The 17,874-nt window shown below is 39.3% G+C and overlaps 1 protein-coding gene across 1 annotated transcript in view; it reads right to left on the bottom strand.

Moving 5' to 3' along the window:
• Positions 1-17,874, bottom strand: part of LOC306878178 (A disintegrin and metalloproteinase with thrombospondin motifs 17-like) — a gene marked incomplete at both ends in the record, with an annotated part of 159,810 nt that overhangs the window by 57,551 nt on the left and 84,385 nt on the right. The window contains 4 exon segments of the mRNA XM_079430360.1: positions 6,685-6,759; positions 7,024-7,144; positions 11,514-11,641; positions 15,844-16,013. Of these exon segments, the coding sequence (XP_079286486.1) occupies positions 6,685-6,759; positions 7,024-7,144; positions 11,514-11,641; positions 15,844-16,013 (494 nt within the window).

Genomic DNA, 17,874 nt, shown 5'->3' with positions numbered 1-17,874 from the left:
CTTCCATTCTATGGCACCTTTAAGTGATTAATTACGATTCTGCAGAAGGCACAAGTCTTTCAAATTCATATTTAAACAAAGTCACTGTCACCATAGGAATTTCTGCTAATGAGTATGAGCAGTAACATCCCACTCGCATGAAGAATGATGCAACTGAATCAGTTTCTTTACTCTATCGAACTGCCTGAATATTTTTTTAATAAGCTTAAATAGAGTGGGGGAACTATGACGTCACTTTGTAGGCGGATTGGCTGTTAGCATGAAACTGGTTCCCTCGACAAAAAGCCAATAGGATTTTTTCTATAGGCTTTTGGATTATCGCAAAAAATAAGCTCTGTGTTCAAACATAGTTCATGAAACTTACACGTTTTGTCAATCAAGATAATCTTCACAAAATAATATAAGTTTGACGAATTTTGAAGCCTAAATAAAAGTGCCAGAACTAAAAATCTAAACTTTGGCTATAAACAAACTACTGCACCACGGTCGCTTGCCTTCAACGTCACCACCACCGTTCTCCCGACAACTTTTTCAAACTTATTTTTAACATTCAGTGAAAAGGATTTACACTGTATATGAATTTTAATCCACGCTACATGAACCGTTTCATATAAACTGGAATAAATACAAAACTAGAGCCAAACTAAAACTGAAATGAGACAGTATAATAAATAGTATAGTGAATAAATTAAATAATGAAGAACATTACTGAATGTTCTGAAGAACATATGAAAGCACGTATTTCTGTACATTTCGAAATAAGGTGCATTAACAGTCAATAAATCCTTGATTAATATAAATATTTTAATTAAAAACGTGTCTCCACGTACTATTCAGTAAAATTCTAGTGCATTTAATCTATTAAATAACAACAGAGTGCGCAAGGTTTTGGATATGGTAAGAATAAACTTATTTTAGTGAACAAAGCACCACATTTCAGCTCTCATTTTGTTAGGGTGGTTACACAAAATGTTTTTTTATCCTTGCTTCTAGGAAATCCTCAATCTATATGCTTTCTAACAGCTTCATGTGGCCGTAAACATTTAATTTTAACGTGGCTTTTAGCACTATGCATCATTAAAGTTTCACTTTCACCACGTAAAGCGGGCAAATGTGGTGTTTACATGTAATAATCGTAATATGAGTTTACCTTATGGTACGAATGGAGAGTCTCCGCATCAGTAAATGATAAAACGAGCATCTTCCCCCCAAAGACATGTGTCGCATTTCGGGGCAAAACAAAAAAAACATTGTCGAACAACAATATAAAATGCGGGAAACTATTCGTTGGTTATTCTACAATTAATTGAATTACAAATTATACTACAGCTGGAAAATACTGTAAATTGATAAACTGTTTGGCGTGATGATGTTTAATGTCTCCGACAGCGCCTATAGTCCCATTTAGCAACTTGTTATCAACCGTCTTTTTTAAGAAACATAACTGTTTAAAAAAATCACGAGTGGTGTGTAACTGGTGTGTTTTATGTCGTAGAATAAAATGTGAAAGTATCTTGAGCCTGTGAGAACCACAGGCCTTATTTAAGGGATTTAACCAAAATCCCATTCAAAAAAACCCATTGACTCTGGGACGCTGGAACCGGAAGTGCTAAAATGCTAACTCGCTTCCGGGTTTTCGCCAACAAAGTGACATCATAGTTCCACCACTCTATTATATTTAAATTTTATTAAACTTAAAATATATATAACTTACTGTAGAATCAATGACTATTAATCAGTACTTTTACAGTTTTTTATACATCACCGTTGTAAAATTTGGTATGTGAGATTTATCAGTGTTTTTGAAAGAAGTCTTAAGCATTTATGTGATTAAAAATACAGTAAAAACAGTAATATTGTGAAATATTATTACAGTTTAAAATAATGGTTTTCTATTTGAATATATTTTAAAGTGTAATTTATTCCTGTGAGTCAAAGCTGAATTTTCAGCATCATTACTCCAGTCTTCAGTATCACATGATCCTTCAGAAATCATTCTAATATGCTGATTTGCTGCTCAAGAAAATTTATTTATTATTATGAATGTTATGCTGCTTAATGTTTTTTGTGGAAATCATGATAATTTTCTTTCAGGATTCTTTGGAACAGAAACATTTTGTAACATTAAAATGACTTGTCATTTTTGATCAATTTAATGCATCTGTTCTAAATAGAAGAATTATTTCTTTAAAAAAAAAAAAAAAAAAAACTATTGAACGGTAGTGCAACTATGGAAAAAAACTAATGGGAAAAATACTTCCAGAAGCAAAGCCGCTGAGAATGTGGTTAAATGTGAAAGAGTGAGAGTCAGATCTTTCTACAGGAGTGAAATCCTCTCATGACTGCTCTTGAAGATCCACTAAAACACACCTTTACACACTGAGAACTGGTTTCAGAAACCCCAAAGATTCATTCAGAGATTTATTTAAAAGAAAAAAAGCTTAATTTTTATGTAGCCTGTGCAAACAAAAGAAATTGTACAATTTGACTCCTGAAATGCATGAAACTGTACAATTGCTTTCTGTCCTTTGCAACTGTAGGTTGTCAGATTATATTAGATCTTCAGTAAAAGTCAAAGCAGACTGTACAATATCACATCAGACTGTATGATGTAAGATCGACAGCACCGATGGTCAGTTTTACTCCATCAATCTAAGTCAAATTCCTCATTGGCAACCACAAAGCTAAGAAAGCCCTTGAGGAAAATGGGATTTCATGGACTGTGAACTTCGATATGATCATAACATGATGGGAATGCTAAATAACAAGACTGATGATGGCCTGAAGCTACAGCAGCTGGAGACTATTGGGATGCTCTGTTTTGGAAGACACACAATGTGATCTTGGAGTCATCCGGACTGAATCCAGTGAATAACAGATAACCCAAGAGCACGAGTCCTTACTCAGCTGATGAGTAGGAGAAAAAGAGCTTGGAACGACAAAAAGTTTTAACCTCCCAAATCATTCACAGAAACAGACCTCGTGGAGCATGTTGGTTAAATGAAAACACCATATTAACCAGAAAAAAACTAAAAACAAACAAATCCAAATGTCTTGACTTTGACAAGCCAACACAATTAAACACACTACAGTTCAAATGTTTGTGATCACTACAGTGTTTAAATTCAAACTTATTCCACAAGGAAGATGCATTAAATTGAAAACTGACAGTAAATACATTTATAATGTTACAAAAGGTTTCTATCTCAAACTAATTCTGTTCTTTTGAACGTTCTATTCATCAAAGAAATCTTGAAAACATAAATGTATCACGGTTTATACTAAAACTAAAGCAGAACAACTGTTTTTAACATTGATAATCATAAGAAACGTTTCTTGACCAGCAAATCATTATATTACAATGAATTCTGGAGGATGAAGGTGATACTAGCATTAAGAAAGCATTTTAAAATATATTAAAACAGAAAATAGTAATTTTAAATTGTAATCATATTTTTGGCTGTATTTTTTAATCAAATAAATGCAGTGCAACTTAAACTTATTTCAGTCAGGTGTTAAGGCGACATTTCTAATATATATATATATATATATTTATGTGTGTGTGTATATGTATGTATGTGTGTGTGTGTGTATATATATATATATATATATATATATATATATACAGTGCCCTCCATAAGTATTGGAACAGTAAAGACAAAATTGCTCTGTTGGCTGTGGAGTCAAGACATTTGCAAATATGATTAAAAGATGAATATGAGACAAAACTACAGAATGTCACATTTTATTATTAGCTGTTTCAACACATACATGTTTTACCAAATAAAAAGAACAGCACTTTTAGAGTTCATCCCACTCATTGATGTGAGCATAAGTATTGGGACAGTTGAACATAGGGCAGATATAAAAGATTAAAAGCTATTATTTAGTTGCAGATCCCTTGCACACAATCACAGCAGTGAGTCTGGGACCCATAGACATCACCAGACTCTTGGTCTCATCCTTTGAAATGCTTTTCCCAGCCTTTAATGCAGCCAATTCCAATTGTTGCTTGTTTTGGGGAGTTTCTGCATTTACTCTCCTCTTCAGCTGGTGAAATTCATATTCAATCGGATTTAAATCTGGAGATTGACTTGGGCAATTCCTTGACTGAACTGGCAGGGTGTTTTGTCCGGATGCAATTTGAAGCACTTCCCAATGAATCTGGTGGCATTTTCTTGAATATTGATAGGCAAGATGGTTTTGTACCCTTCCAAATTCATTCTGCTACTGTCATCATGCATTAAGTCATCAGTAAAGTTGAAAGGGCCTGTTCCAGAGGCAGCCATGCATGCCCATGCCATGACACCACCTCCACCATGCTTTACAGATGAGGCTGTATGCTTGGGATCATTGCAGTTCCCTTTTTTTCTCCACATTTTTGCTTCCCCATCACTTAGATAAAGGTTCATCTTTGTCTCATCGGTCCATAAACACAGTTCCAAAACTCTTCTGGCTCCCCTTTGTGCTTTTTTGCAAACTCTAATCTTGCCTTTCTATTTTTGGTGCTGGTCAGAGGTTTGCATCTTGCTGGGTAGCATCTGTAATTATGTGTCAAAGTCTCCTGAGGACAGTAGATTGTCAGAGCATCACCTCAGCTTTCTGGAAGTTGTTGGTGATTTTACAGACACGCCTTTTAGGGTTCATTTTCAAAGCTTTTATGATTTGTCTGTCATCAACTACTGTTGTTTTCTCAGCCGATCAGGTCGTTGTTGGTTGCTGGTGTCGATGGTGGTTTCCAAACTGCCCTTTGTTTTTAGAGCTCTAACTGACTTCCTCTTTTCTTTTAGCAACCAAATTGCTTGCTTTTCTCTCAAAGTCAGGTCCCTCGTCTTCATCCTGGTTTGTGTGTGTCGTCATCGAATGCAAGATTCAGAATGCAGAAGTAATGGATATAACTGATACGACACATTCCCTGTTTTTAATATCTGAAGAATTCATGCAACAGGACACAGCTGATCACTTAGAAAGACCTGTGAGGCAACTGTTCCCATACTTATGCTCACATCAGATAGAGGGATGAAACTCTAAAAGTACTGTCTAAAAGTCTAAAACCTTCTTAGCTGGTAAAACATCTATGTGTTGAATCACCCAATAATAAAATGTGACATTCTGTAGTTTTGATTTTTTAATCATATTTGTAAATGTCTTGACTCCACAGCCAACAGAGCAATTTTGTCTTTACTGTTCCAATATTTTTGGAGGGCAAAAGTTATATATATGTGTAGGATATCAGAGACTGAATCAGAAAAATTTGAGATGTATCAGAACATTGAAAGCTGAGAAGCTGAGATTCCAGAAAGAGGGGCCTCAAAGCTGTAACAGGACAACGTCATAAATCGGGTTCCTGGCTCCAACTAGTCTGAAGCAAGCCTAACCAGCAAGCATCTTTCACAAAACAGCTTGCAACATTGAGACAAAAGAACACTTATTGATAGTTCCAATTCAGGAAAGAGATTGTCAAATTTGGGGCGAGTAATCAAGACTGATTGTCAAAGAGATGGCCGTCACATGTAAACCTGTGATAGAAAATCACGAGCTACAGACTCTCTTGGGCAGGTCTCCACACACAGAAGACAAAGAACCGGACTGAAAGTCCTTCGTTCACAGAGACAATCTCTTCATATGTACTAAAAATCATCTGAAAAGGACCTACGAGTTATTTCTCTGCATAGAAATAACCTATATTATGTTTGTAACCTACACAATAGATTATCATGTTTTAATCAAATATTATGTATGTTTTTTTTTAAATCACTATTGAATAGCTGAAGGATTCAGATGCGTGTTTGGTATGTATGAGTGTGAAAAATCATGCTTTAAATGTTTCTCGCAATCAATTCTTTGTCAAATGCATCATAGTCTTGTTATAGAAATCATGTCCAAAAGTATACTTTGCAAGGGCCTGTAAAATTCGGACCATATGAACAGATAACATTGATTTATTGACCTGGTGGCGGTACAGAGCAACACCCCAAGCAAGGACAGTATCTAATTGGTCAAGACGTCCAGATGGGACGGTCTGAAAGCCGAGTTTAAAAACTCAGGACACCATCAAACTCTCTCTTAGTCACCCTTCGCTCTTCTTCTTAAAAATGCTTTTAGTCTCTCTTCTCTCTCCTTTTTGCTTCTCTTTTGCCACCGCGTTTTGACGCTGCTCTTTGAGCGTGCTCTGGCCCACGTGCCAGCTGCTACCATAATGAGAAGAAAACCACCTAGTCTCATTACATCCTTTTATTCTTATTCTTTTACTTTAGTTTCTTTTCTTTCCGTGGAGTTTTGTGTTCTAATGTAAGTTTACTGCAAAATTCAGCTCCGACTGCACTCGCTTCAAACTTCAACCAGACCAACTCCGCATCTTCAGCCAACGCCCAAGACTTCACTTCAAAGACTATTGAACTTCCAGCCAATCAGACACTTCGGGGAACCGTTAGTTTTAGTTAAAAACAACAACAGTGATAAGAATCTTATTTCATAAACACAAAAAAAATTTTTTACTGATCCCAAACTGTTGAATGGCAGTGTACAGTATACTGTGTTGAAATTAATCAGGACATCAACTCATCTAGTGTAAAGGTGTGTTTAATATAGAGCAGTTCAAGAGCAGTTGGGTGTTAATCCAATAGAACAGTTTGTATCAAAACAACACACACACACACACACACGTCAAACCATGCATCTTACATGAGAAACACTTGAGAACAGCTCTGGGTTTCGACATCACACACGTAGAAACCTTCTTACAAAGGCTATGAGGGACTGAGAGACACAAAACCAACATAATCAATGGAAGAGGAAACTTGCTGTGCTTCTCCTTCAAGCCCACACCACTCCAAACTAAAGCCAACCACACAGAAACTGCAGTGGTGGTCCGTCAGAGGAGGTTTGAGGCTGAGGCTCTTGTATAATTTAGTCTATGTTGTGTTAAGCACCAGCAGGCCTGATGACACATTACAGTGAGACTCAAAGTTTGTATTAACGTCAGATGAACACAAATGATTCTCTGACTCTCCTCTGACTCACCCATCCCTTTGGAGTGGTTGAAGTCTCCTTTCACGATCCTGCAGGATTTGCCGTCACCGTTGCAGACGCCGCACCGGTCTTCTTTTGCAGAGGAACCGATGATGCTGTCACAGCCGATTTTCTGCAGGAGGTAGAGTAAGAAAACAAAAAGATTCAAAAAGTTACAAAAAAGCGGTGCCTGACCAGGGCCAGGAAGATAGTGAAGGACCTCAGCCATCCCAACAATGGACTCTTTTCTCTGCTGCGTTCAGGGAGACGCTTCCGCTCCATGAAGGCGAACACAGAGAGAATGAGGAGGAGCTTCTTCCCGCAGGCCATTCGGAGTCTTAACCTCTCTCCACTCTAATCACATCACCCCACACTTCCACTTTGCACATTTTCAATACAATCTGCACTAATTTGTAGAAGGTTACGTAAGGATAAATGAGTGGGACTTACATACCATTTGTCTTTAGTATTCCTTTTACTCACTTATACACTTTACTGCACTGCACACGGACACTTTATCACTGACATACACTTTACTTTTTATAGAATCTATATAGAATCATATTCTATTTTTATTCTCATATCTATTTGTTATTTTATTTTATTGCTAGTTTATTTCTGTATATATGTTTACTGTGCTTTTTCTATTTGTATTTTTGTAAACTTGTGGTTTTTCTTAATTTTGTTGGACAATTTGTTGGACAGTCGTACAATACATTTCACTACATGTCGTACTACGTATGTATATGTATGTGACAAATAAAATTTGAATTTGAATTTGAATTTGAAAAAATGTGAAAAAAAAATTTATTGGTATGAATTCATTTGTATACGTGGACTGTAAAATGTCACTCCAAACATGTATGCTGTTAATTTATCTGCATAACGCGAAAATATAATCTTCACACAGCTCTAAAACAAAGCCAAACACTCCCAAAATTTTAGGGAGTAATGGCCTACATTTAGTATATACGTTCTATAGACTACTTTATTTAATCAATAGGTCAAAAGTAAGAGAAATATTTTGTAATTTTATAAATGTCTTCAAATAATAACTACTTCAAATAAATGCTGTTCTTTTGAAATTTCTGTTCATCAAAGAATCCTGAAAAAAATGTATCATGATTTCTGAAAGATGTGACACTGAAGACTGGAGTAATGATGCTGAAAATTCAGCTTTGATCACAGGAATAAATTACATTTTAAAATATATTCAAATAGCAAACAGTTATTTGAAATTGGAATACTATTTAACAATATTACTGTTTTATTGTATTTTTGATCAAATGAAAGCTGTCTTGAAAATTATCATGAATGAACAGAAGAGACTTCTTTTAAAAAACAAAAAAAAAATCTTACTGACTCCAGTATATAAAAATATATACCTAGAAGTAATAAATAATTACAATATTTTTATTTTATTTTTATTTGTCCATTTAATGGGCAAATGAATAAATATGACAACACAATAAATATATTAAATGCACATGAGGCTCAGTAAAAGCCTTCTGATTGATCATATTTAAGAAACAAAAAGCATCTGGAATCAAAGATGCTCTACATATGGTGTTGTTTTGGAGCTTCACAGATGTGGTCACTATTGGGTGTCATTGTATGAAAAAAAGATATGTTAAGATTCTTCAAAAATATCCTCTTTTTGTGCTCTACAAAAAGAAAACACCATATAAGGGGTCAAAATATAAATTAATTTCTTCAATAAAAATAATTCAAAAACACGCCAAGCAAGCTGTTGACCACTGTCGATAACAAATCAGTGTTGAGCTGTAATATAATTAAAATTTATTTGGCACAACATCAAGTCACAAAACGTATAATGGCTCAAATGGTTGCATAACTTCAAACACAACAAAATCACTCCTGAACTAGAAAGCCTTATCAAGTAAATCTTTACGAATGATTTCAAAAACCTAAAGTAAAATGGAATTATTAAATGTTCTATGGCAATCACCGCTGGTTAAGTTGATGAATTATCTGGATGAACAGGAAGTCATTCCTCATTTCACTTCAAGAATGTTCAAATACGATGTGTTGCAGTGCGTTATGAGGGCGAGAGAGCATGGAAACAGAGAGTCGTTCTGATTAGTTGTACTATATGATCGAATGAGTCGTGTCAGACCCCATTTTTCACATTTGGTGTAAACAAATTGGAATCTTTTCTGGTTAAAGGAATTTTTCAACCAAAAATGCAAATGTACTGAAAATGTACTTACTCTCAGGCCATCCAAGATGTAGATGAACTTATTTCTTTATCAGAACAGATTTGGAGAAATGCAGCATTACATCACTTGCTCACCAATGGATCCTCTGCAGTGAATGGGTGCCGTCAGAATGGGAGTCCAAACAGCTGATAAAAACATCACAATAATCCACAAGTAATCCATACCATTACAGTCCATCAGTTAATGTCTTGTGAAGAGAAAAGATGCATGTTTGTAAGAAACAAATCCACCATTAAGACGTTTTAACTTTAAACCATTGCTACCGGACAAAATACAAGACCATAATCCATTAAAACATTTCCTCCAGTGAAAAAGTCCATCCTTTGTTGCTTAGAACTACTTTGGACTGTTTTGGCTTGTAAACGGTGCTTGATCTGTGCATATTTCTCTCCTGATTCAGACAAGACGACTTTTTCACTGAAGAAAGCATTATAGAGGATTAATGCTTCGAGAAAAAGAAATAGTTTGAAGTTAAAAATGTCTTAATGATGGATTTATTTTCTTACAAACACACGTTTTAACTGATGGACTGGACAGGAATGGATTACTAGTGGATTTTGTGATGTTTTTATCAGCTGTTTGGACTCTCATTCTGACGGCACCCATTCACTGCAGAGGATCCATTGGTGAGCAAGTGATGTAAAGCTACACTTCTCCAAATCTGATGAAGAAACAAACTCATCTACATCTTGGATGGCCTGAGGGCGAGTACATTTTCAGCAAATTAAATCAGTATTCACCAGAAAAACAATGAGCATGTGTTTCTGAGAAACACTAACAAACATTTGACAAATCTGAAAATTAGGCATAACGCTAATGACGCTGAATCTTCTTGTTTGCATCCTGTGTGTAAATAATGTCTCCCCTATTGTCGCCTTCATTAAATCCAGGTCATCTCTGTAAGTGATTTATTTCTTAATAGGCTCGCTCAAAAGTAAAAGCATTTTCACTGAAGGATCCTGGCGCTGAGCATCCATTCTCTCCCTTTGGATGTTTCTGACACAAGAGCTGCATTCAGACCATGAATATAAGCGCTAACTCCAAAACAGTGATGCTGGGATTATGGTCAGGACAAACCAGGACAGGATCTGACCCTGAATCTGCTCACTTCCTGTGGAGCAGCCCAAGTGGAGCATGTTTATATTACAGAATGAAGGGATGTAGTCAATGTCCAGGGCTGAGGAATCCCTTCACTCACGTACCGTAACCATACGTGTGTATGTGTGTGTTTGTTATAATGCACACAGTAAAATCACTTCCAGACATTCTGACCTGCTTTTTTCAATCCTGCTTTCTATTAGCGGAGGCGGCTTGCAGACTGTGACCTCCTTTCAGTCTTGTACTCTTACTAGTGGCCAGTGAGCAACAGTGTGGTTGACTGTAGAAACAGCGGTGTGCAATGTGTCTTTCTTTATCAAACTACTACATGACTCTCTGTACTTCGGTCGCTTTCCCAACACTCATTCATCAGTCTTCCTTTTTGACAACATGCTTCTACAATCAAAAAGTAGCTCATTTAATCAAATACTCTTTTGCAATGTTTTACTGTAAATCAGTGCAGAAAATGAACTGGTGCAATATGATCTCACGCTCATCTTTAATCAGTCGATAAATCTTTTAAACTCTTCTAAGCTCTGTACTTCAGAAGGGTTTTTAATCTTAATCTCCATTAAATTCAATAACTGTGTCATTTTTATGCTTAAATCGCTCATATCTCATATCAGTCTTCACATATTACAGTTTCATTTCAGAGACAACTGCAATCAATACGATATTTGTATGATGACCCTGTGATTCAAAAGTTTGGGATAAATAAGATTTTTTTAAAGAAATGAATACATTTATTCCACAAGGGCACATTCAAATGATCAAAAATTACAGTAAAGACATAGAAATGTTTTGTAACATAATACATTGAAACTAAAACTTTCCCTTTATCAAAAAATCCTGAAAACAATCTCTTGGGGTTTCCACAACAATCTGAAGCATTCAAGACTGATAATAATCAGAAATGTTTCTTGAGCATTAAATCAGCATATTAGAATGATTTCTGAAGGGTCATGTGACTCTGAAGACTGGAGTAATGATGCTGAAAATTCAGCTTTGATCACAGAAATAAATTAAATTTTTCAATACATTCAAATAGAAAACAGCTATTTTAAGTTGCAATAATATTTTACTGTAATTTTGATCAAAATAATGCAGCTTTTGTGAACAAAAGAAAAAAAAAAATTGAACAGTAGTGTATATGAAAATACACACCTGACATTTTCCGCTCACACACAGGTCGCTCTCGTAAGGTCCACATGGCGTTCCGTCCAGCACACGCTCTGCCACTAGTACCGGTGCATCACTGCCGATGGGTGAACAATACAGAGCGCATGGCTTTTCTGGGAAATAAAAGCACACACATACATAAATGCTTCATTTAGCATGTACATGCATCATTTTTAATGTGGCTGTTTGTTCACAAATTTCCTCCACAGATGAGTTTTATTGGATCCACTCTCTGAGCTTTGAGGCTGAAAGAGGCACAAGTTTCTGTACTTTCAGCTAGAACACATGAAGTGCACTCACGGTATCTACTTAAGAAGATCACAAGCCTGTGTTGTAATTTAAGCGCGGTTTCATGCTCCTTTAGTCTGCAGAAGATGAAAGTTCCCTGATAGAGTGAATATCTGTAAGTGACTCTCGAGCGATCAGAGTTTGAAGAGCCTGTGTTTCTGCCATTGTGAGGTAAAATACAGAGAGCGCTTTTGAGTCCTGTGGTTTAATCGCTTTCGTCAGAGTGGAGGCCATTCAGGTGAACAGGAGGATGTTTGTCTGTGTTCTGGTCGGGTGGTTGTAGTGAAGAAGGCGCTCGACGCAGGAATAAACAAACAGGAGTAATCTTTATTTAAGGGCATCAACACACACTTGACATTAATATAACTCAAGAACGGACAAACACTGAGGGGAAACTCAGGACTTATAAAGGGATTGGGACAAAGGCACAAACGAGATTATTAATCAAACACAGGTGGTGGGGATGATAGATAATTAACTAATGACTGGGAAAACCAAATATGGGCAAAACAGGGAACTAAACAGAAACCAAACCATTACAGATATCGCCCCCCCTCCCGGAAGGTGCGTCCCGCACCATAATAGTAACATCGGGGAGGGGGGGCGGGCGCCCTGGATGCTGGAGCTGGACCAGGACAGGGAGGAGACAAGGGAAGCCTCCAGGGCGGATCAGGAGACTCAGGAGACCATGGCGGACCTGGAGACTCGGGAGGCCATGGCGGATCCGGCGACACGGGATGCCATGGCGGATCAGGGAGCCTGGAAAGCCATGGCGGATCAGGGGGCTTGGACGGCCATGGCGGATCAGGGAGCTCAGTGGCCTTGGCCCTTGGCCCGGCCACACAGGCAGAGACTATATGCCCCCCGCCCCCAATTTGTTTTTTGGATGTTCCCCTCTAGGGGCCACATTGGAGGAGCAGGCTCTGTGGGAAGCTCAGGAGGAGCGGGCTCTGTGGGAAGCTCAGGAGGAGCGGGCTCTGTGGGAAGCTCAGGAGGAGCGGGCTCTGTGGGAAGCTCTGGAGGAGCGGGCTCAGTGGGAAGCTCTGGAGGAGCGGGCTCAGTGGGGCGCTCAGGAGGAGCGGACACTTGGGGGCGCTCTGGAGGAGCGGCCTCTTGGGGGCGCGCTGGAGGAGCGGCCTCTTGGGGGCGCACGGGAGGCACGGAGCTGGACAGAACCAGCGGAGACAAAGGAGAGCTGGATGGGACCAGCGGAGACGCAGGAGGGCGCTCTTGCAGCGCGGACACTTGAGGGCGCTCGGGAGGCGCGGATTCTAAGGGGTGCTCTTGCAGCGCGGATTCAAAGGGGCGCTCTTGCAGCGCGGATACTTGAGGGCGCTCTAGAGCTGGGCGGAACCAGCGGAGACGCAGGAGAGCTGGACGGGACCAGCGGAGACACAGGAGAGCTGGACGGGACTAGCGGAGACACAGGAGAGCTGGACGGGACCAGCGGAGATGCAGGCGAGCTGGGCGGAACCAGCGGAGACGCAGGAGAGCTGGGCGGAACCAGCGGAGATACAGGAGAGTACTTGCGAGGAACAGGCACTAGAGGGCACTGGCAAGGAGCAGGCACTGGAGGGCACTTGCGAGGAGCAGGCACTGGAGGGCTCTGACAAGGAGTAGGCACTGGCGAGGAGCAGGCACTGGAGTCCATGACATTCCCTCATACACAATTAGCACTCCTACAGGCACCTGCCCTTCCTCCATCGGCGGCTCGGGCTGAGCCGTAGTAGGCGGCGGAACCATCTTCGTCGCGGACGGCACAACGTTCATAGCCCCTTGCGGCGGGTTCCTCTTCGCCGCGGGCGGAACATTCCTCGCCTTGCGCGGCGGTATCCTCTTTGCCGCGGGCGGAACGTTCATCGCCATTTTCGGTGGTATCCTTTTCGCCGCGGGCGGAATCCACCAACTCGTAGCGAGCTGTGGATCTTCAGAGCTCCCTTCCGGGGAACCAAAACCAACCGCCTCCTCTGCATGATGTTGTCTGTCATACGGTCCGTTCTTCTGTTATGGTCGGGTGGTTGTAGTAAAGAAGGCGCTCGACGCAGGAATAAACAAAAAGGAGTAATCTTTATTTAAGGGCATCAACACACACTTGACATTAATATAACTCAAGAACGGACAAACACTGAGGGGAAACTCAGGACTTATAAAGGGATTGGGACAAAGGCACAAACGAGATAATTAATCAAACACAGGTGATGGGGATGATAGATAATTAACTACTGACTGGGAAAACCAAATATGGGCAAAACAGGGAACTAAACAGAAACCAAACCGTTACAGTCTGGCTGTTTTTTGGTTATATTGTTTTCATCTAATTGCAGAAAATAAGTGCATTTCAGAGCAAATATACATATATATACACACACATATATAGATATATTGTGACGAGTCGGCTGCCTCCCCCCTTATCATCTTCACCACCCCGTCCCGTATTCGCCGCCCTTCACCAGGCTCCCGACGGGAGTGGGTGTGTGAGAGAGGAGGGGTGCTGAACAGCCAGGGCTGGCGGCGTGTGATGAGGCGCACCTGATGTGAATAGAGCCTCATCACCACCGCCGTTTATATGCCGAGCGCGCCTCTCCTCGGGAGACCGGTCTCTTCCCCGTGCATGCACGCTTGTGTCCTCGCGGGTCCAGGAAGGGAGTGTCGAGAAGGAAGACTGCCGCACCCGTTACGGCTGACGGGCCAGGATGCCGGGCCGTTTAATCCCCCAGAAGCTCCGGGGGCCAAGGAGTAGGACGAAGCCGCTGGAAGAAGCCACCGCCACTCGCTCCCGGACCCGAGAGGGGAGCGCGTGCGGCCACCGGACTCCGCCCCTTCCTTTGCGAACACTGCCCTCCTTCACTAACCCCGCAGCATGACGAGGACACCAGATCCCCTGTTTATTTTGGACACTTTTTCCCCTTGGACACTATTTTGTTTATTATTGTTTAATACAAACCTCTCCGAGGCCTGACGCCACGCCCACTGTGTCTGTCGTTTGCTCCTCCCGCCACAATATATATATATATATATATATATATACTATTCAAGTGTTTCAATATGATAATCAATATGTAGATAAATGAGTAGACAGACAGACAGACGGATAGACAGATAGACAGATAGACAGATAGATAGATAGATAGATAGATAGATAGATAGATAGATAGATAGATAGATAGATAGATAGATAGATAGATAGATAGATAGATAGATAGATAGATAAAACGATAGATCGAACGATGGATAGATGGATAGATAGGTTTAGATAAGTCAGCAGCTGATTATAGTTCACACACACCAAAACAAATATAATTCACACAAGTCAGCATTTACTGTGCATTGCCTTGAACTGAGTTTAGGCTATTTGGTGTCATTTATGAAACAGGAAAAAATAAGCTGCCGAGATAACAGGATCCTTAAGATGATTATGAGTGACAGAAAGAGCAGCGGAACAAGACGACGAATGGGTCAAATAATTTTTTAGATAAATTTGGACTAACAAGGCATAACATTCACCCTCTCGCTCATAAGCTGCCCGGTAATCAAGTGAACATGTCCTTGACAAGAGCTCACAGTGTGAAATCACACAAGTGCGGTTTCAAATCCAGCTCAGACGCTCTCTGACACTGAACTGAACAGCTTTAATGCACTCATCAAAATAACAAATGTGATGATGACAAAAATGACAAAAAGAACTATTCAATATGAAGTATTCATATTTATTTTTTTCCACGCAATCTGTAATTTTCTGTTGCCGTTTGGATATTGCAAAACACCCCCAGAAGTAGCAGAAAACATCTCGGTCATGTTTGCATTTTCTGCTGTGACTGGCCATAATTCTAACCTTTAAATCAAGATGATTATGTTATAATACAAAACTTCTTCACTTTACAAATGGTTGTCAAAAGCAAAAAAGCTACAAAATGCATCATATTTTGTGTAAACGTGTAACATGCTCAAGCAAAACAGGTACTATTTAATTAGTATGAAACAAATACTGGCTTTCATTAAGCAAACAGAGGTGTTTTTTTAGTCTTACCATCGTCGATCACAGCTGTCCACATCTGGCTTTTCTTCTTACTGGCCTGCCGGTCATGAGACTGACACTGCTGGTCTCTAAACGTGGGCAGACCCTTCGAACATGGCAGCCCTTCACACACTTTGTGCTCTACGCTGGTCTTCTGACAGTTCTTCCCTCCTGGACCAGGTCTGAAGAACCACAACCACAAGAAATACAGTTAAACTTACTGCTCTATAACCTAAACCTGAAGACAAAACATGAAGATCATTATGCCAGCTGTAGGCCGAGGATTGAGGAAAGGAGACATGAGGAGAGGAAGCCCGCTCCGTGACAGAGGTCAAGCTCAATATGACTGAGGAAAGGTTTTGAGGCACCATAAACCTTCTTTAGAACATGTTTTGCTTGCTCAAATGATGACAGCTGACAACATGACAGTTACAAGTTTCCTCACAGTCTTCATTATGTTCCATCGCTCAGTCTGTCTCATCTGCTCTGAGAGTCTCTCAAAACTGTTGTATTTCCCAAGCTGCATCTCATTTTAATGAATTATGGACTTTGCCAGGCAGAACTGTAGTGATATCTCTCAAACATTTTAATTAGGGTTTATTTTATTTCAGCCCCAACCACTCATTGAACAGACCAATTATACTACCATTCAGAGGTTTGAGGTAATCAAGTATCTTATTCTCATTAAAACTGCACTTATTTGATCAAAAACTATAATATTATTAAAAATATTATTTAAAAAATATTGTTAATTAAAATAACTGTTTTCAATTTGAGTACATTGTCAATGTAATTTATTCCTGTGATGCAAAGCTGAATTCCAGTATCATTACTCCAGTCTCCATTCACATGCTGATTTGCTGCTCAAGAAACATTTATTTTTATCAATGCTGAAAACAGTTGTGCTGCAGCTATTAAGACTAGAAAGTTAAAAATAACTGCATATACTGAAATTAGAAATCTTCTGTAACATAAATGTCTTTAATGTCACTTTTGATCATTTTAACGCATCCCTGCTGAATAGTATTAATTTATTTCAAAAAACAAACAAACAAACAAAAAAACTTACTGACCCCAAACTTTTGAACGGCAGTGCAAACGTAAATTTATGTCTGTTTTATGTAAACTTTTAAGGAAATTGAAGTCAAAGTACTGTTCACAACCCATCACTGCTCTAATGTCACGCATCGCTGACTGAAATATGATATTTCAATGTTAAGAAATGTAGGGAGGGACTTGGTTTAATGCATCAGAAATTGATTAGAACACAAAAAGTGAGGTGACACATGCAAAAAGAAGGCAGACTTGAATGCAAGTTTCCTAAAATGATGCCAAAACAGCTATTTGGCTATTGATTAACATAATCGAATAGCCAGCACGCCCAAAATGATGTCAGCAGAAGAGTTATATTTTGATGAAAGATTACAGAAGAAGTTTTTGAAATGCACTGAGGAACCGTTCAGAACCAGACTTTACGTTGTCTAGATTAAAGATTCAAACTCACACTGATACTCAGTTCAGCAATCAAAAATGAAACTGACACTGATGACCTCATCAGAGATTTGCATATTGGAGTGCGATTGGTCTTCTTTATTACATTTATTTGCATTCTGAATTAAGACTGATCTCCCACACAGAATGCAAAACCTATAACCTAAACTTACCTAAAACTTTAACTCTATTCTTATAAGCACTGCTATTTTATCTAATTTCTTCCTCACACTCTTTCTTTCCCCTTTTCCACTATTGTGCTTAAAACAGAACGTGACTTGAACATCAGCCTTATTTTTCTTCCTTTTTGCACTTCGGTTTGCTTGATGCAGCTCCAAGTGTTTTACGATCCATGGTGGAGCCGCAAAAACGCACATCTTAGACCATCATTCACAAATTGCACACTGTTCTGTGCTGGAATAACCAGAGAACTTTGAATTATTACATCATGTTTTAAACACACACACACAAACTCTAAAACAAGATCTCTGGCGGGCTGTCAGGCGTTGAGAAATGACACTCGGAGATAAACGGCGTCATTAGACAAAGGAG

This window comes from Barbus barbus (genome assembly GCF_936440315.1).
Source record: "Barbus barbus genome assembly, chromosome: 1".
Lineage (NCBI taxonomy): Eukaryota > Metazoa > Chordata > Actinopteri > Cypriniformes > Cyprinidae > Barbus > Barbus barbus.
This window is presented reverse-complemented; position numbering and strand designations above follow the sequence as displayed.